At 33.4% G+C, this 22,112-nt stretch overlaps 1 protein-coding gene across 10 annotated transcripts in view; it reads left to right on the top strand.

Annotated features, from left to right (window-relative positions):
- LOC140754916 (guanine nucleotide exchange factor DBS) overlaps positions 1 to 22,112 on the top strand; it is a 115,168-nt gene that overhangs the window by 19,280 nt on the left and 73,776 nt on the right. Inside the window, exon 1 of one of the 10 annotated variants that reach the window (XM_073090103.1) lies at positions 2,339 to 2,567. The exons of 5 other annotated variants lie outside the window; for them this stretch is intronic. In XM_073090103.1, the coding sequence (XP_072946204.1) occupies positions 2,516 to 2,567 (52 nt within the window). In that variant the 5' untranslated portion in view covers positions 2,339 to 2,515. Of the gene's footprint in view, positions 1 to 2,338; positions 2,568 to 2,622; positions 2,756 to 11,020; positions 11,127 to 14,000; positions 14,226 to 22,112 lie in introns of those variants that run through there. 4 more of the 10 variants (XM_073090124.1, XM_073090087.1, XM_073090095.1 and 1 more) reach the window with 4 other exon arrangements.

The following is a 22,112-nucleotide window of genomic DNA, read 5'->3' on the forward strand; positions in this document are numbered from 1 at the left end:
CGATGATGTAGGTTAGGTTAAGTTTCATAATCTCCTAATCTCTGGTGGGAATATTTCTGATTGTTATTTAAATTCTTTTCAACTTTTAATACAACGTTCTGTTTTGAAATGTGTAGTAACATAGGTACTATCTACATATATATGATGCGTGTAAGGGACTTATCTGAGTTTGAAGCTTTATAAAAAAATCTTTATAAAAAAAATATCAACAATCCTAATAACCGCCGCTACAAAATTCTCATCCGTTTAAAACTATTGTGACAGTTATTCTACTACAATAATAACAGATTTAAATTTTAAATCTTCGCAGCCAGTTGTTCCACAGGTCATTAAGCGTTCCCGGAGCTGCACGTCAGCAGATACGGCATTAGTGTCAGCTGTGAGTTAATCCTACCTCTGTTGACACCGTTTTCATGGAGAAAGGTTTTTACTAAGACCTTACAAATAAGCACATATCTGAATTTACGTTAGATATTATTTTGTACTTATATTTCTTCATTTTATTACAATAACAGGTTCTTATTACTATAACTGTTAAATCAGAAAGATGCAACTATTGAACAAATAAATAATCGTTTGTCTATCTCTACAGTCAAAATTAGCTGATTTACTTTATGACTAGTTCATGTGCATAAATTACCGTTCCATAAACTAGGCATTATAACGAATGAAGTAATCTATTACTAAGTGATTCAACATTAAAGCGTATTTCTAAGATATCAAAATTAATTAAATCGAACATCATGCAAGAGATTCAATTAAGTCTTCACCGAACATTGAAATTCAATGCTGAATGCGGAAAAACAGATAATGCAATGTCGAGAAACCTTATGAATCCCGGGGACTGAGGCAAATGAAATAATGGACTAATTCTGAACGGATTGAAATCCATTTCCGCCCCACTCTGGATCCATTTTAGTAATGAAGAAATATCTTACATTTTCATGCATATTATTTATATCTTATATTGTCTTTTATTTATTTTGTTTCAAAGAAGTATTTGCTGAGAGTAAGCGATATTAAATAATATTGTAATGGGTCCGATTTACTTACATCCACTGCTGCGCCTTCAAATTATATTTTTAAACAAAAAAATATTTCAAGGATTTATTACTATGATCATCATCAGCACTATAGACGCCTAAAAGACTCGTTACCTAAATCTCACATAACCCGACCTCGCTTTTATAAAGTAGGGTATAACTTAAACATTTTTTTTAAATATTGGTACTTTAAACGTACCTACTTGTAAATTGTGTGTGGTATTTACTGTATGTTATCTTCGAAACTACATAATGGTGAATTAAAAGAGAAAAGTACAGACATTTATGTACGGCAAAGATAAATGTTTAGTAGGCAGTCCCGAGACGAAAGCTAAATAGGTGTGGAACTGTGGAGGTGTCTGCATAGCTAACTCTATAAATAGGCCTAACGTTTGAATGCAAGACGAAACGTAACAAAACTGTTAAATAAACATTTACAATCTTCAGTACACTTCTTGTGGTTTAATTCGACGAAAGTAAACGCCGACGAGTTTTCTTATTTATCGTGAACACCGCTGCGGGCAAAATCGTTTAAACTTCTCGCTCCACAATACGCTTCATTTGGTATCAATCAGTCATCTAAATTGTATTATAAGACAGGTATGGTAGGTATCAATTCTTAAACTATTCTGTATAAAATTATATTTAACCATTTATAAGGTTGTAGGCGTAAAATTTAACAATTGGTCAACTGTTAGACTTCACACATTGAGATTTTTTTAAAAGAACTTAGATGGACAGTTGTCTTCGCGAAGTGATAATTAATTTTTAATCTGAACATAACTTTATAAAAAAACTAGAGGTACGTTACTGGTTGAACCTCGGAACTCACCCAAATTTAACCACTAGGCTATCACTGCTTACATTGTAATTATATACCAAAATTAATTTGATTATCCACTTATTTACATTTATTTAGTTTTATTCTTTCAAGTTCATTTGAGAGGCTTGTCTTATCTATGTCCTATCTACCCACACCTGTCAAAAGTAGATAAGATAATCAATCAAATGTTACAATTTACGAACGGGACATAATTTGTTTACTCATATACAATTCCAGTTAAATCTATCAAAATGTTTCTTCGCCGTTTTCCAGAGGTATGTACTTTTAATCTCAGTAAAAATTTGTGATGACTAAAATTACGCGCATCATCTGTGACGTTTATCAAAACAATCTAATCAGTGTGTTGATTTCGTCACATACAGATTACATCACATACGTCGAGCGCATAGTAAAAATGTAGATGTAGGCCGGCGCGGCGGGAGCCAACCATCCCAGTGCGGAAGGACGCCGCCCGCCAGTACTCAGTCCGCGCTCCGTTGTCACCGACGAACATCCGATTCACGCCATTGAGTCGGGTCAGCGCGCCAACATTCGTCTCGAATATCGTTAAAATTTGAAATGCGTGTTCGATACATAATACTAAAAACTTTTTAAAAACAATAACACATGAACAAGGAACGCCAGTGATATGAAAATACGTTTCGAAGTGCCGAACAAGTTGGAAATAATTTTCGGAAGAGGTAGTAGATGATGCTTAATGTCTATATTTGTTTTGAAAATTACCCACCTCGCGGAGTGTGAAATAAGTTATAGGTTAACCAAAAGTCGCGGGTGATGAAAAGTAAAATTATGTGAAGTTAAAAAGTATTCAAACGTAATGTTTGCTCGTGAATTTTAATTACATAAGTTTTACTGGCACACACTATGGGTAAAATGTTTGAGATAATTTATTTTTATTTTCAATTTCGAGATAATTAGCACACTTCCACAATAGAAGCATGCCATTTTAGACTGGCAATTTCATAAAGATATGAATAGATCAGCCGGTAGATAGAAATGCGATCCACATTCATATAAAGATAGAATTTGTTGATAGGATGAAGAATTTATTTTCTCTTAATTAAATTCACTGTACACATTAGACAATAGGCTTAATGTAGGTTGCTTTTACTAAAACAATATCGCTTAGGAGCAAGTATTTTAATTTGTTGTTGACAAAGGCCACCGCGTGAGTTTCATAATGTACCTAGAAAAAATAATATTCTCATATTGGTATAGTGCATGTTTATGTAACATATGTTAAGTATTAAAGAAGTAACACGTTTTGTGACGCAGGTATTATTAGAAGCATTGCGGGAGATAAAATGTGGTTTAGTAACAAAAAGAGTTGTAAGAAACCGTCCAAAGTCTACGGAATGACTTTGACTGCGATACCATTCTCACTATTGTTAAAATTTATTACGACAGCGTTACAAAGAGGTTATTCATTAAAACATACGCAAGTTATTGTGTTAAAACAAGCATATTGTCTGATAAACTTATAAATTTTCCACGTACCTAGAGTAAACTGAAGAAATTAGCCTTGAAGTAGCATAATAGAGTATCTATGGGCTTCAATTGGTACTATTATGGTAAGCGATTGATAGCCTAGTGGTACAAAGTTCGGTCTCTCGCGTAAAGGATCTGCTGTTCGAATCACGTACGTCAGGCACGAACTTTTGTTGATTTATCAAAGATATGCGCATATTTGTAAACGCTTCTCATTGTGAATCCAGCAAAGTGATAATAGTTAATTATAGTTATGCTAAAAAAAAATTAACAAAAAAATACAACCGACTTCTATGTCACTACAAAGTAAAAAATAATTGAAATAAATGTTAGTTTAGTACATATTTCTGAAATCGGCGCTCATATTAGACATGCGGTTTACATCGTTATCCAACGTTATTGAGCGCCGACATAGAAGTCGGTTGATTTTTTTGTTAAAATTTTTTTTTCACCCTTTTTAGTGATGACATAGTAACATTTATATTAATACAATATAAAATTGTATAAACGTGATCATGAATGAAGGTAAGGTCTGAGTCTACATTGATTGGAACCACCCGCTCGCAGGGCGCTGCCGCGCCCTTTCGCTTAGTTTTATATTGTCTTATATGTTCCAACCTAACCTAATTAAATAGTCAATGATGAACTGGCTTTGCAATTTCATTAGAACCTACACCAAATATTTTCAAACACAACTCAATTATTCCCATCGGTTGAGGAGTTACATATTTTGTCTCCGAGCCACATTATCAGACCCTTAAATAGTCAATGATGAACTGGCTTTGAAATTTCATTAGAACCTACTCCAAATATCTTCAAACACAACTCAATTATTCCCATCGGTTGAGTAGTTATATATTTTGACTCCGAGCCTCATTATCAGACCCTTAAATAGTCAATGATAAACTGGTTTTGCAATTTCATTAGAACCTACACCAAATATCTTCAAACAAAACTCAATTATACCCATCGGTTGAGGAGTTACATATTTTGTCTCCAGAACCCACTCTGATCCTCATCATATTTAAATGGGACCAACTTGTAGCTATTGTACACACACGAAAGTAAAGACATTAAAATAGGTTCATAAACGGCGAAGTTATGGCTGTTATATTTACATGGGTGGAGGAGTTCCCCTCATTTTCTCCAGAACCCCTCGATGGATCCTAACCATATTTAAATGGGACCAACTTCCAGCTCGTCTCTATACAATAAAAAAAGAATTATTGAAATCGGTCCACTAACGGCGGAGTAATTCGTGTACATACATAAAAAAAAAGAGATACCGGCCGAATTGATAACCACCTCCTTTTTGAAGTCGGTTAATAAGCATTGCTACTAAACAGTAGCTCATAAATGTGAGTATATGGGATATTAATAATAAGTGGCGGGGGTTAACGGTCAGTGGCAGAATTATCATTTCGAAGGTAAAACTCACCGGTAATAATCACCGGTAACCGAATCATAACAATCGAGACTGAATGCATAATATTTATCGAATTGTTTTCAATACGATTCACACAATTGTAAGAACAATATTTGTTTTTACATGGATATGATAATCTCATTTGCTTACAATAAGTGTGAAACAAGAATTGACATACTCGCTACTCTGGACGACTACATAATATACCTCCTAGTATAGGTAGGTACTAAAATTATCTCCCCCTTATCGAGTTATCGGAATTCTGAATCAGATACACAACCGGCATGGAAAGGCTTTCACCTGAGGCGCGGCAAGTAATTTACATCAATATTAAAATATATTCCAATATGTTACTCGAATGTCTGATATGAAATTCACATATTATTATAAATGATCTTCGTGAAAACCGGTAGGTATCTGTCGTCAAGCGTTTTAATTAAATACAAGGTTCCACGGGCAATTCTGCAGGTTTGTATCTACTTTAGTGCTTTTTCAATTCTTCTATCTTTCTTGTCTTTATTGAGTAAGTGTGTTATACCTACCTACTTTTGGTCTATAGCCCATGCCTGAAGACATAAAATCCTTAAATGCTTATGTAAAAGTGACTTCAAAATCAGTTTAGTCGTAACCTACTCCTTACAGTATACAGTTACAGTTTATTTTTGTAGTGTCGTGCATATATGCATTATATTATTATCGTGCGTATATGCATTAAAATTAGAAGTTAGTTTGAAATCACAGGGACACTTTAATATCTGTACTAATTATAAGTATCTCAGTCAGTAGGAGATACTATATTATTATGGAGATGGCCATATTATTAACATTGCATTATATATAAAATATGGTAGCTATGCCGTATGGGTCAACATTAACTGGTTTATGTATTAGCTCTACCGCGTGTCCTATCTTATTTAGCAGCCTGACTAATAATAATCTCCATTGTCAGTGGAACTGTCATAGATAGTTTAGACAGTTTTATACGAGCACTATATTATATTGATAACTATAACTGACATATCTGCATTCTGTCAGTTATTGTTACAAAACATACGCAGCTAAATGTAAACATGCATAGCATATGAAAGTTTAGTGTTCATACGGATTCTAGAGGAAGTTATGTAAATATTATCGATTTAACTTTAACTGATATAAACATACAAAGATTCCTAAACAAATAATATACGTAAATAAAAGGGAGAGGCTCCATAAATGCGTCCGTCGTGACTATGGAGGGTTTAGTTTTTGGGTATGTGAACAGGAATTGAGTTGGTAGAACTATTTGAAATTCTAATCCGTTTATACTGGCTTAAAACATCAGTATAAATGTCTAGAAAATTGATAAGACAAATGTAATTCTTAAAAAGCGTCATGGCCTTATCAGTTTATTATTGGAACAGTGTTTCATACTCTGCATAGCATACCGATTCGTAAATTACTATTGCATTACCTTCGAATATCTGCAACAAAATCCACGTTGGGGTCTATGGAAATAAAAAGCCAAGTAAATAACTCCAGACGCAAAACATGCACAGGAATTCATCATTTAGGGATCGGAAATTTATTCCTGAACAGATATCGAACCCGGAATCCTGCACCGCAGACCGGTTTGGCGGCTTTTATCCCACGTTGTCAGCGATGAAAGTCAATTTCGTTCAAAACGGAGACCTGTGTATATTTATAAATACATATGTTTTGAGTTTGTTTTTGTTCATTTTGAGTTATACAAGATACAAGGCCAGAGGAACAATGGATGCCAGGCCGTCGTCGCACCAATTCTGCTGTTTTCAAGGTTACATAAAGTCACTTTGTCGCTTCACAAAAGACTTTATACTAAAATTTCTCGAAAATCCAAATTTGTGCCACTCGAAATGAGTATGAGTGTTTGGTATCGAACCGAACCAGTTTTAAAAAAGTGAGTGGAAAACATTTTTGGTTAAATTTACTTATATCTACCGTGATTTCATACTAATTGCAATTTTCTTAACATTTTTAGGATTTCAGTTGAGTTTGAAAAGATGAAGTTATTTTGCACATAGGTACTTACTTCATTTCCCTAAAAAGTAATAAATGCACAATTATAAATACGTATTTAAAACAACATATAAATGAACGTTTATTTATTTTTATGATAATTTCAAGCAAAAATTCTACAGGAACCTAGTTCCACGTTGAACTACTCGTTTTCATTTTCTTTTATGTCGTAATTTTTCAGTTTCACTAAACACGACGTGTCCTATTGTAGTTGCGGCAGCACATGTGCACAACTACAACGTATGAACAAAAAAGCATTATTTGAAGTCATTTACAAGGCAGTGGTTTTCATTCAGTGGCGGGTCATTATAGTTTCTCTTGATGAAAGTGGCGCGAAGGAAAATTCTCTTTTCACGCAGTTGACCCGCGGTGAACCGGACTGGACTTAATCTACGTTGCACAAACTTTAAGTCCGTTTTACTTTTTTGTTTCTCAGGTAGTGAATTAGTTACAAATTATGGAGTCAAGGTCTAAATTCACGGGTTCTTAAATATCAAAATTCGAGATGCTGCTGCAACAACCATTTCATGCTGCGTCCACATTCTTGCCAAACCGAAACAAATTCAAATCTGTGGATAGACCGTTTGACTTATTTATATTTGCAAGATTTAGGTTATAGGGTATGATAGGTTTACAAACGCTTGTAGCATAGCTTTCGTTCAAACCAAAAGTTTTTGGAGGTTTGCAGTTTGCCGCAAACGCCAAGCGTGTGGAAGCAGCATTAGGCTTTTTACTAAGATACAATTATTTATCATAACTAGTAATGCTATATTCGGATACTCGTCAAATATAGGCGAATAGGTGTACACAACATATATACAGTTGAAACTTTCAGTAATCTACAAGATACATACATACGAACTACAATGAAAGTTGAATAAAAGCTTGTAATAATGTGAAATCTTACACGCCTAAGAAATGGGAAATGAAAATTTATTTGTAACTTAGAAGTTTTTCATGTAAATGGTTGCAAGTTTATATTTGAATTCTTTGTAAACAGTAACATACCAAGTGAGCAGTCTTTAGAACAAAGATAAAATAATCAAGGTTAAAATATTTATACAGATATCTTAAGATGAAACTCATCATATTTTTACAAAGCTCAGCTTTTGTGCTTGTTTCTCCACATATTTTCCCGGCTTCCATTTCATTATGTTGTAGTCATAGACGAAATAATAAAATAGACTCCCTATTGCTTACTTTTTAAACGTTGTAGTGTAGTAAATATTTGTTAATAAGTTCACAACGCCATTGTGCAGCATTTGCAAATGATTCTGATGAAATTAAATATTTGTAAACCTAATATAAGGATTCTTTTCTTTCGCATAAACTCCTAGAAGTAACTTATGTTTTTTACCCTTTAAAGTGATATTTCAAAATGAAAATCCAGTGGAAAATGGTTCAACCAATTCCAATATTAACCCGCGAAGACAAAATAACATAATGTTATGTAAAATCCCTATAACATTAGAAACTTATATCAAGTTGTTGATTATCAATCAGGAGTCTATTTGAATACTAATCTACGGTCATACGTACCCACGTACCTACTTACGGTTTTTAAAAAGGGAATATAGGTCATTCAGCTATGTCCGGTCATGTAGCTCTGACCTCTTGTTAGCTTATTTGTTATACACAGTTACCAAAGTTTTCGGGAGTTTGCATAGAGCTGACGACTTATCCCGCCCTTAATTCATTTCGTTAATTTTCGTTGCAGTAATCCCAGTGGAATGATGTGAGGACTTTGGATTGGCTCAAAATTCAAATGTACGCTTACGATGAATCTTTTAACCTTATTACGAAACAACTCTTTATATATTTATGACTCCTCACTAGAATTCTCTATGTTGTAAATGGGATGCACATACAAGTGAACAACATGGCTCATACCTATAACATAAATCGAAATTCGTCATGCTTGAGGATTTGCGTGTCAGACCGTTGTAGTGATCATCAAATATGTATTTAATATTAAGTTGTAAAACTTAGTGGTTTTACTCCGCAAGTTGTATTTAAGTATGTGCTATATAGCTGCAATATTTGTGTGATTTTAAAAGTAAGCCAGGTGGTTATTCGACATCAGGTATTTTAACTTAGTTCTCGGTTGTAGTTAATACCTTTGGTAACACCTTTAAGTTTAATTACATATTAAGTACGTTGTTGAGGCGAGCTCATGTAAACCCTTATGTTGGATTGGCACTTACAAAGTATTCCACTATGTACGAATGGAGACTGTAAGTCTGGAACTTAGAAGTAAACAACTATTGTTCCGGTCTGTTTACCGGCATTCCACAGATTGGCCCCATTTTGCCTTCCGATGTTTCGGATATCTGTTTCTTGTCTGAGAACTCCGCGAAATAGCAATCTTAGTTTGTTGTTGTTTGATGAAGTTTTACTGGATATCGAATTTTCTAATAATATAATAATATTCTAATAATAAGACTTGAGTCTTTCGTGTATTGATCTACTTATTATGACTAAGTATAGTTTTTGCGTACATGGTTTATTTTATAATACGCTCTTTTCAAAGCAAAGTATCCGTCTACATATCGATTAGAAATAGATGTCGATAGTTGTTTAAAAAATATACCTAATACTAGCATCTAATTTTACCCAGTCTTCATAAATATTTCTGTTTTTGTTCTAAACGAACCTTAAGCAGTAATTATAACAATAGCATGAATTAATTAAAATAATTCATCTCCACTGTACATCGCAAATGAATTCATAGCATTTAATTTATTGTTCGTTGGATAATAACAAAATCATGTTCCTCAAACTCAAATACATTGAATTGTTTGTGAAGACTATGTACAGTTGGCGTGTTTACAGATACGAGGGGAAACCTTAACGGTGCAATCGTGTAGAATTGATATGTCAATAAAGAAAACGACGTTCGTAAAACGAAATATTCCTCCTGAGTAGGAACTGTACAGTAAAACCGGGAAATCAATGTTTCTTATTTACATTGAAGTTTGAAGTGGGTATTATGTAGATAAGTATTGTACAGGTAGATAATGTTCGTAAGTTTATAGGAAAGAAGGTAGTCATAACAGAGCTGCTTTTTAAGTAAAGAAATAAACAAATATTGAAGGCATCTTGGCAGCTTTAGCTTATTGAAATATTAGTGCGAATATATTTTGCTAATGACGATATATTTGTACATAATGATACCAAATCAAACACAGGTCTTTCAAATCAAATACGAGTATATTTAAATGAATATAATTTAATTATGTATTTGTAATAATAATGGCTAATGCAGTGATAACCGCAAAACAAATGATGCACTTTGTTGTAGATCAAATAACAAACCTTCAAACCATTTTATCAATACGCTTTGAGAGTAGGTGCATATTATTTTACGCCAAAATATATAAATAGAAAATTTCTGTTTGATAATGTACACGGATGTTGACACTTCACGGAGATAACAGAAGCGTCTCAGAAGACGTGAAGATCTAGTTCGAAACAAACACTTGAATACCAGTTTCAAGTCCGGTGCTCAAGTTTGGCTTTCGTCCATATTGTTCAGCGCCTACTAGATTCATACTTGACGTTTTCCATCCATTGCCTTTTGACTGCTTATATTATGTGTATCTTTTAACACAAGAATTCAATGTACATGCCCAACTACAAGTATATTTTCGCATATAAATGTAATAGATCCAAAATGTAATCTAAACAGCTCTTGCTCTTGAAAATTCTAAGATTTAATCTATTACAAGCATTTTAAGATTGATAAAAAAATTCGGGTATATAAATGTAAGTAAAGAGATAAATAACAACAGCGAAGGCATCGCATCTCGTGACCAATGCAGTGTATTTACACCTACTATAACTTATTCTGTAGATTCTTGCATCAGGAGTAGGTACTATTTTTCATACCGTTTACAACGACAGTTACTGCACAGAACTATTTATGACTTACTCTAACAGTATATACATTTATTGGTTAATATATAACATAAGCATCTCGTATTGCAACGTCACTTAGATCAACGGTTTATCTCATCGATTGATGTCGATAACATGTTTCCATAAACCGCTCGATATTACAGAGCATCAGTTGCGGTCGGACGCGCTCGGTGATATAAACCGTCGTATTTTGAACCTTATTGTTTACAATAGTATAAACGTGGGTTATATGGGAGGAGTAGAACATATTCTATAGTGTAGGTCGTGTGTCAAGGTTTTAGGATGTCGGAGAGTGACAACGTCAGTGTGAGTGTGATCGCGGCAGGCGCGTGCTGCCGCGTGCGCCGCAGGATGCAGTGCTTCGGATTCCACGGTAACGGAATGAAAGTGACGATCGGAGATCGAATGAAAGTGGGATTGAGTTATCCGGTTGTTGACTAACTGTTCACCTGATGATTTACCTTGTGTATTATACTTTGTTTATAACTATATTCTTATGTCTGTTTCGCTATTTGTGATCAGATGTCACGTATATCTATAGTTGTGCTATTTCATATATAACGTAATAAAGACAAAACTGCGCTGTAAAAATATTTTTTTTTTCGTAAATAACAAAACGGTATTAATAAAATCTTGACATGCATTACATTATTTCAATACGGGAAAATCACTTACCTAATCAAACATTAAAACTAAAGGACTATTCAAACTAATTCCTTCTCCATTTTAGGCAATTAGGTACGGAAAATAATTTCATATTGCAGACGATTGTTTTTTCAACATGACTATTTAAATTCAAAATCAAGTTCACCTATTAGATTTCCTATTATTGTCTTTATGATAGTTAATCGAATTATTTTATAATTAACTTATTAACTTAACTTTTTATAAAACTTAGAAATTTGTATTATTGTGACTTAAATATTTATATTTATTTTGTGAACGTGGAGTATAGGCAAATAATTTGGTAGTCCCAAAGAATTCCTAAAAATAGTCATGCGTAATAATTTAATGATACTTAATCAGGATTAAATTACCATATATCATGACATATCGCTATGATGACTGCATTGTGGTACTTGCTACATAAATAATATCGCTTCTAGCTTAGGCATTAATTATGAATATAACGTATATCAAATATCTACTGTCACATTAAATTACCTAGTCCAATTAACAATCAGTGCGATAGTAAATAATGACTGTTGAAATCTATTTGAACTTTAACCAGGCTACTAATAGGTAAGTTATAAATACCTACCTACTTTTGATTTTATCTAATTTATAATATTGAAAACACTTACGTAGTTAATTAAATTTAAGCAGTTACAGTTAATTAAATTTAAAACAGATTGACATAATTATGCCGAATATTTTAAAAAGTTTAAAGAAATTTGTAACTGCTTCAAAGTAATTTATTTACTAAGTCAAAAACATTTATGTTGGTAAGTGACCAAGTTACTTTCCTCATTATGTATAAAGATTTACGAGTATGTAGTAAAATTTAGTAAGCAGGTTAAAACAAAGTTTTTCATATTTTCTCAACAAAATTCTTGTTCAACAGAAACTTTTTTCTTGTTATCCCCGTCTAGGTAAAATTTGCCAGGAAATGGCTGAGTCCTAACTTTTATTACTCTGAAATAAGTTGCGGCGGGAGTTAGCAACCTACTTAGATACCCTAGTTTTCAGATGAACTGGTAATAGCAATGCAAATTCAGAACGAAATATAACTCCGAGTGAATATTTTTTTGGTTCGTGAATTAATTTAATTTGATAAAAGCTAAAATCCTATATCTGCATTTTTATTTTGGATGTACTGGAATGGCCTATTTATTTTTATAAATGAAAGTAATGGATGTCACATTCATTTATTGTATAAGCATAAATAATACTAATAAAGCTTATTCTAGTACAAGCATTACACAAAATGGAAGCACCAACACACAGAGCTTTGAGACTTCGTCGCTTTAATTTTCCTTTCATTAACTTAATTGCGCAAATGTTCATTGAACATAAACAGTTTTGTCCTCATGACAATCGTATTGTGTAAAGTTAAAACCTATAACAAAACAAAGTTGGCGACGCGTGAAACACTTCATGCGTAACGCCCAAACTGCGATAATTCCCGTTAATTAGACTCGCTTACTATTTAATGCTCACGTTCATTGTACTCTTACATAGGGTTGCCGATTAGCAAAGAAACGACATTATAAATGTTCTATTTACATACTACACATTTCATTAGGCACATTAATAAATTGTTCATACCAATCGGTTTTTTGCGTGACGACCTTCGAAGAATGCTTTGTTTATTCTTAATATAATCGCCGTCAGAAACTCACATAAGTTCGAATAATAATAAGCAAGGACAAGCTGTGTTACGGAAGGGGAGGAAACCTCCCCTCCTTTAATAATAATACTCATACGCGTTATTCCCTGCTATGACCACATCGTCTCAAATTTCGTTAAGACTTCGTGGTTGCCGTGCGCGCTATTTTGTGCTATAAGAGTTACGTTAGTTTAGTAAATAATTACTTAACGTTTATTTAAATAGTCCTAATTTGATTATCTTATTATTATCTAATTGAGTTTTAATTTTGTTCTTGCAGTGTAATTAAAAAAATATATAATACTTGTTGCGTTGTCACATGTGCTAATATTCGTGTGAAACACAAACTATTGTCTTCCTACACTTGTTTTATTTTTTTTAAGTGGCTATAATATAATTATGAATTATTATTGAATATGAATTTACACTTTCTTTGCTAAAGTGCCAACCCGTGACTTAACAGTGATTGGCGGTTGCAGCGACATCTTCAGATACGTTGAAGCCGGCCACCACAGCGCGCGCTTTTGTGCTTAGAGCGTTATTGTAATAAATATAATATCTTGCACTTGTGTTACTTGTGCGGATTTCGTGCGATTTTGTGTAAAATGTTAGTGTGTTATCTCCTGCGTGTACCTTTAATAGTACACCGTTGAGAACTATTTTGTAGCGAAATTTTCTTATATATTGACACTAATGACAGCGGTCAGTAGTAGTGACGCGTGTGACGTTTGCGCTAATTACACGACCTGTTTAATTACATAAGTGACAGGTGACAGCCTAATTCCTCGACATTTTCAGTTACATCGAGGACGGGAATAGTGCCTGAAAATAGCACAATAGCTTATGTGAAGCGGCTGATTGCACGCTACATTCGCGGGTTGAAAGTGTTAAATATTGGTGCTTAATTACATAAGTGGCGAGTGCCAACCCCTGTCGCGAGTGGCGGTATTGCAGCGACATCTTCACAGACCGCGACGACTTCGGGCGTTGCGCGCGCGCTCATGTGTCTACAGACGTGCCGGGTTGCGTTCACACACATGAAGTTTTACCTGTTCTCCGTCGGGATACAGCGGCTAGGCGAGTGTCTTGAGTGTATATTGTTACAACTGTGCCTTAGTTACAGAGTCGTGTGTCGTATTTCAGGTACTTTCGATTTAAAATTTTATTTAACGGCCACATAAGTTTTGTTTTATTTTATTGGCCACAGTTGCTAAGTTCTAGACTTCAGTTGTCAGAGAGGCAGTGGTTTGACCCAAGGAAGTTTTAAAGCATTTTATGTTAGGTCGAGAAATTTTCCATTATTTTTAAATGGTATTGATTTAAAAAATACTAAGGAATATTTCAACGATTATTTAATGTGTTATTATTATTCATATGCGGGCATGGTACATTATACCTATGCTAATCTGGCTTTCAAATATTCTGTTATAATACAGTTTTTTTATTTAATAGTTGATCCTGTTGCAAGTATTTCATCTTTTTAAACCAGGTCAACTTAGATCATATTACTGGATGCATCCCACTGCATATTTATAGTAATAAGAGCATCCTTCCCTACTAATCTCAATGTGGAACGGTGTCCTGAATTTTAACCGAGTATCGTTTACATAGGACTGTAAAAGTAGCTAGACAAGTATTGTAATATTAATGGCATAATACATTAGTAGAAATATAACAGGCTTATCAATGTTCCTTGTGTAAGACTTCTTAAAATTGGTTTCAGTTCTAATTACCTATTGTTTACTTCAATGCACAGGTACGGTCTCTATGTATAATTTTGTATAAGCAATCAAATGTTTCATTAATGAATACGCTTTTGTTTTAGATGATTAGATTGTTTGAGAGATTAAAGTTAGTACTATGTCTAACTAAATATACTTATTGAACATTATTCCTTATTGCCTAAATGTTTTAGTCAAACTGAAGTTTACATTAGATAAAACATGACTTCACATCTTTATGTAATTCGAACTAAAAACTAGACCGCAATAGCATTTGAAATTGGTGTTTAATATGTATTAACTTTCTTAGGTATTTGTTATGTAAATTAATATATTGGGAACATTAACCTTGCTTTATCGCCAAACTTGATGTTTGGAAAGTAAATGTATTTTCAATTGTGCCAAATTTTTATACAATCATACAGAACATCCATTAGACTTGAGTTGTACACATTATGAAATAATTTCTCCCTTAAAAGATCCTATAATAAAAGCTTCTGCTCATGACACCTGATGCAGCCTAACATGCAACATAATGTATGCCCAAATGTTTCCTTATTTCATTAAAAGTAATCTATATTCCATAATATCTCAAACTTAGCTTGAAAGTCTAGTAAAAATGATTTTAGCCGTTTCTGAAATTAATCCAAACTGCCATATCCTTGCCCATATGTGAAGTATAGAATATAGAATATAATAATATTATTATACATAAAAAGACAGTGCTATACAAACGATTCTTTCTCGAAAACCAGGTGCGTGGAATAAAAAACGTTAAAAAAACAAACTGACGGCGAACTTAGATAACGGTCTTCGTAATAAACGGACCCCAAAAATGTATCAGCTGTCCCTATTTGGAACATATTGCTTGGTATTGTACTATTTTGGGCTTATTTATTTGTATTGAAAATTAATGATATAAAGTTCACGTGAGTTCACATTTATACATTTTTAAGGTTATGATATTTATGGTAAAGTCAAATGACCTTTTTTTAGGCATATGACAATTCTATATTTCTTCATCCTATGCAAATAGTCGTCACTATCGTACCTATTATAATTCAAATGAAAAGCGAACAGTTTAGTACACTTTATCTCAGTCACGTTACGTATAATGATGGACGTCTGAAACCAGCCGTGAATAGAAACTAGCCAGGCTAGTAAACGCGTGTGACACTGATGTAAAGGTCAGCGGAACTCACACGAACATCCTACTATCCATTACTACCTTTGCAACATCTTTGTTATACTTATGACGGATCTAGATATCTATGTCATAGCAAGCGGTCTTTTCCCAAAACAGTCAGGTATCTTGAGGAGCTTTCTCCCCCACCGTAGTTATCGGTTAATTGACTTGGAAGTTGAAGTATTCGACATGTGCAATTGTGCATTCAAATATATTGTTGGGGCATGAAGCTAGCAAGTCACACTGCGACCGAAAGATACCACAGCATCTTATTGCATATCCTTAGGTACCTCAAATACCTCACACTCATAGAATATTTGCGTCTAAATTGTATATATAAATATATAGAACTCATAGCTACGGAACTACGAGTTCTATTACTTTCACAGGATCATTGAACATGCTAACCGTGCCGGACTCAATGTAAAACATGTGTAAAACATATTGTTTACATTAGCTTTATTAGGAGAGAAACTTAGATACGCTTCAGTGATCCATGTAACAAATAGACGAGCGATTACACGAACCATTACACTCTCCCTTTGTATTTGCTCCCAAATTCTCTTAAATGGTGACTTACATTATTATTCTATCCTTTGATACCTTTATACCTATCGATCCTAACGTAAAAAATATTTTGAATACATGATGTAAGTACATAATATAAATATTTTATATAACAAGGTTCGCGTCCATTAATTTTTCAATCATTGTATGTGCATATTAAAAAGGATGTGAAATTGAAAAATAATGTTTATCCGACGGGGATAGTGTTTCGTAAAATGAAAATATTATCCACGTTTTTTCAAATAAAAACAGCAGCTAAATTTAAAAAATAAGAAAAAAATCGGGGCTAAAGAATAAATGTAAAGAAAGTAGCAATGAATGCTCTTAGAGCTGTTATAATTGCGGCGTTTATCTTCGCGGTATTTCACTTCACTTGGTCGGTAAAAAACCACAAGCCGACTTTTACTGCTTTGCGAGAATAGAAAAAAGTTTACGTCGGAATTATGTAAAACCGAGCGCCCTTTTCTAATGTGCTGACGTCACAGATCTGGGGTTGCCGATTCTACTTTGGAGTCTGCAATATGTAATCGTTTTAATATTCGATTTTTCTCGGAAACTTAGACGCGCGACTTCAGGCCAGGCTAGTTTTTGCCAACGAGACGTGTATGAATTGTTGAGTAAGAATACGTTTTTTATTAAATCTCTGCACAAAAGCCTTGACATTCTTGGATATAAATGCATAAAAAAGCTATGACAAAAGACAAACAATTTGGAGATATTTGACTTTTCAAATCTTGAAATTTTCTTAAAATCAGTTCATAACGGATTTCAAGAAATAATGTATTTATGTAACAATTAATGTAGTCTACACTCAACTATTGAATTCATAGCGGGCACTCAGTGATATTTTTTTTTCTTTATACTCTCCATATCGAATGTTTGAAAAAAATCTTCTTCTGAGGTAATCTCCTCATTAAAATACCGCGATCTATAAATTGACCGCAAAAAGAAATCCAAAACATCAGCAACGCTTTAGCGACCTCTTATTTGTCGTAAATATGTATTGGCAATTTTGCATCAGCTTGCCTTTGATTTAGCATAAAATACATACATATTTTATAAATTCATTTATTCCCTCTTTCCTTTCTTGGTTCTGTAAAGATTCTTATAATTTCTAAACATGAAAAATACATCAAAACTGTTTAGGTTTGGTTATTTTAAATTAACGATATATTTTACGAAAATTACCAATAAATCACCTTCGCTTGATGAAATCCAAGTTTATTCGATAACCTTGCCAAGTTAATGTGCCAGTACCTAACTGGCACATTAACGAGCTCTCCTCTTTCCATTCACCTTTAACATCAACAACATAAATCAAGAGAAATCTAGTCCCGACCGTATCGAATGAAATGGAAGAGAAATAAATTGTAGGAAAAACAAAAGCATTTGTCATCACCAGTTTGCGACGGGCGACGCTCCAGATAAAGTTTCTATCTCTTTATACTTAATGATGTGTGAAAACTGCAAAAGTATGTTAATATCGCTATAAAATAACGCGACATATCGGTCCATTGTCGCGCACCGTTCTAACAATAGACAGACGACTACAATTTATGTTTCAGCACTTTCAGTCGTACAGAGACATTCTAGAAGGAAGAGTCTTTGATGTAAAACAAGTAGAGTTCGCCGTTGAAAACAATGTCTTCTCGTAACGATAATGTCTTGACTATTAAACGAGTGACTTCATCAGGCTTTTAATATAAACTTACCTCGCATTGTGGGATGTGCAGGATATGGTGAAAGTCACAGTTGTTATTGAAGACTGTGTAAGCATTTTGTGATTTGAACGCGGTATCATCACCGCCAATCAATAGTAATACATAGTATAGGCAAGTAGGACAGACTTAGACAAAATAAAAATCCTGTACAAATTGGAGTTAAAAATTCGCATGGTATTCAACTCTTAATATTATACGAATAGTGTTATTTGCTTTTAATTTTGAAACAATTCTACGTAACCAAATTATCTAAAGATTATTAAATATACTTTAATACTGTAATTTTCTACGTTATTGTGTGTTCTGATACGTCCTTCAATATTTATCGTGTACAAATAGGGTTCTCCAATTTATGTAAATAAAATCGTGCTTATTATTATTTATATATGCGGGACAATAACGTCCTAGCATAAAGTAAATATTACCGTTATCAGTTTATACAAATAATCATATAATTATAGTTTAAATTTAGTTCACTTACTTCAATTCCTACTTCAATTACTACTACTTAACTTACAATTGATATGTATATAGGGGGAGTAGCAATTTATGACCTTTTAAAATATCCATGAACCTGATGTGTTCATCGATGTTCGCTTGATTATGTCCCAGCGTGTAGCCAACGGCTGCCTAAAGTTTATTGCCAATCTACAAACACGATTACTTAGTGAAGTCAAACTATAAAATAACCGTTTTCCACAACCCATAAAATATTGTAAACTAAGCCGATGTTTGTGAATATTGCAATTGTATACTATCCTTGCATCGCAAGTAACAGGTTGGAGGTAATACCTACTCACATTAACAATTCGTCACAGAAAGCGGAACTTATAGCTAAACACACGTTGAACCAATGTTTCCGTGACATATACCATACAACGGTTTCCAGCAATCCAATATGTAAACAACTAAAAAGTAAATGTATACATCTGATCACTTGTTCGTGCATCTTGGTCACAGAAGTAGGATATGTAAGAGGTTTATTTGAATACCGCGTCTTGCAACAGTTGCAACGGATCTCGTAATATGGAATCGATTTTAGATATTACGAAGTAGTACAAGCTTCCGTATGTAATCTTTCAACGTTTACAATTCCTAAAAATCTGGGGTAAATATAAAAGAAATTTTACAATTGGTTTAATCAATTTGCTGATAGAACTATTCCACACAGATGATGGATAAAAAATAAAATTTCATCGTATAAATAATCTTATTAGGGGTTCCCAGTGACATTCTTAGCAGTTTATGTTAAATTCAAACTAAAATGGATTATAATAATAGGCATCTTGTTTATTAAAAGTAGGCTAGATCAAAGTTAATGTAAATCAAAAACCACATAAATAAACGATCTCGGTGACAAACATTTTTGTTTTGTCGTCTTCTCAATTTACTTGGCATTTACGATTTAGGTAATTTACGATTTGTGAAAACCTATTCGCCAAAATATCGGAAAAACAAATCATTTCGGTAACAGCTACAGCTTGGTACATTTACGACAGTTATTAATATCGTTTTTGCATAACTAAAATAGTAATTCATTTCGCTACTACTTTATCAACTTACTTTGGAGTAAAGTCAACTTTGCCGGTTAAGAATTTATAATTAGTCTTCATTGTATGAAGTAACTTTGTGCTATTAATTCGTCCGCACTAGAATCTCGACTTTCAGGACTTTAGAAGTAATTATATCATATCTCCACGAAATGCTTTCGCAGCATCGTCTTGCAGGTTTGAATGTTCATTCAAATTCAGTAGACTTATTTTAGTACTACTTTAGCAGCTTCATTAAATAGGTTTTTTAAGCCAGTTACCCTAATCTTTAAGGAAATTGGTAATCAAACAGTAAATATTATTTTTATAACATCGCATCTATATACTAACTCGTTTGAATACATGAGGTTTTATAAATTAACAAATGAAAATAATTGTTATATATTTTTTCGTAAATATACGATATAGGTATATTTTTACATTTTAGACTTCTAAGACTATCAGGGTATTACGTTGACAACATTTACACTGACAACAAAGGGTTGCAATCACAGGTTTTCATTTTTGGTTCCTATTGAATCAAGCATCGAAATATAGATTTCTTTTCTGTTCTTTATAGATATTTGGGTATTAGTATTTAACGGATTTTCGTGGATCCTGTAATCTGGAATTCTAATGTTGGCCTATGAGTATAAAGTGTTTAAAATATAGTTAACATAGTAGTCTAAAAAAACTACCGTAAACTCGTCTTATAAGCTTTAACAAGTGCACGGTGGTACTAGAGCTCGGTGGTAGGTTGTTAGTCACGCCCACACGTACCTTGAAAACCCTTGAGCTATATGCGGTATCAGTGAGTTAAGTATGCGCCGTGAGAGTCACAACTCCATTTCATGTACCCCTATCTACGGTTTTAACAGCTTTATTTTACTGCTGGTTTGTTGTTATGTCATGTTTCTTAAATACATCTTTATTTATGTTTACCTTACTTATATTATAAATATCCAATTAATAAATAGGCTATATCAATAGACGGCAATTATCAAAGTTAATCATCGTTCATGATTAGTAGCATTCTAACTATCTTTAATGAGTTACCGTAGTTCTATAAACGATCCTTTCGTTTCCTCCTTTCCTCCTTCGAAATTGAAAACCTCTTTTAGAAATGTATTCAAACGACTATAAATAATTTTCTGTTTTATGAGCATTAATATTATCGAGTGGAGATTGTGTGGTTAGCTTTTGGTTTTATGTAGGTATGTTGCTTCACATCACATAGATATGTATGTAGGTATGTGTGACAGTAACCACAGTTTCCCGAATACTGCAGAATCGATCTTGAGGTTACCCGTTAGTCGAATTTACAAAGGTACGGAATATGGCGGCTTTTCTTAGTTTGTTTTATAATTTTCTTTTAACTGTCACTAAAGTCCTTAACGTCTGAAATTAAATAAATGATTTATTGACCTATTTTAAGAAATGGATGAACTGAAATTATCTACTATATTATATAGGCACACGGAGGCATTTACTACAAATTATACAATATAGTCTGATACAATATATTTCGTAATTCTATAACCTCGACCAAGAATATTCGGTAAAAAATTCGGGTTGGTTGTCTTAGCTTTTTTTCTTCTTTACGTATCTATGTACAGAATTATCTCATGTAACTTAATTTAAAAAGTCGTTCCACGAATAAGCTCAAAAGTGTTTTAACAAGCTAAATTGAACTCTGTAACTGTTTGAACCTATTATACAGGGTGTTAAAATTACATAGGTATAAATTACCTTAGTAAAAGTGTCACCGTTTTTACACTATCGATTGTGTTATATTTTCGAAAAATTCAGCCCTCTTCATCTTTTTTCGTTAACTACGTGTATAAATTTGATGATGCATTGTTTATTTTTTCGGTTAACTACTATTCAGATAGTTGGTCTAACCTAACCTAACCTATGTTCTCCCCAAGTTTGTCGTGGTACTTACGGGACACTCTGTATAGTAGATACGAGTATGTACATACATACGTATGAATTTCAATTCGACATCCCATAAAAAGGAAAGTAATTTGCTTAGTTTCAAACGAACGTGCTCTTAAATTTTAAAACCGAATGAATAAATTACGGAATGAACGAATAAACTGGGAGAGCGAAGAGCCACCCGCCAGCCGTCCGCGGCAGGCTCGCAAACTGTCATCGACACTTTTAATTGCTTTTCAATGTGTTCCACACATTTTCTAGTGGGGCTTTTACATTGTCCGATTCGACCACACGTGAAGTAAAGTCCTAATATGTAGAACAAAAATCATGTCAACAAGCAGAGTAGGTAGTTATTACACTATCTATCA

This window comes from Epargyreus clarus, unplaced genomic scaffold, assembly GCF_041222505.1.
Source record: "Epargyreus clarus isolate Ecla_fem2 unplaced genomic scaffold, WU_Ecla_fem_2.2 ptg000003l, whole genome shotgun sequence".
Classification (NCBI taxonomy): Eukaryota; Metazoa; Arthropoda; class Insecta; order Lepidoptera; family Hesperiidae; genus Epargyreus; species Epargyreus clarus.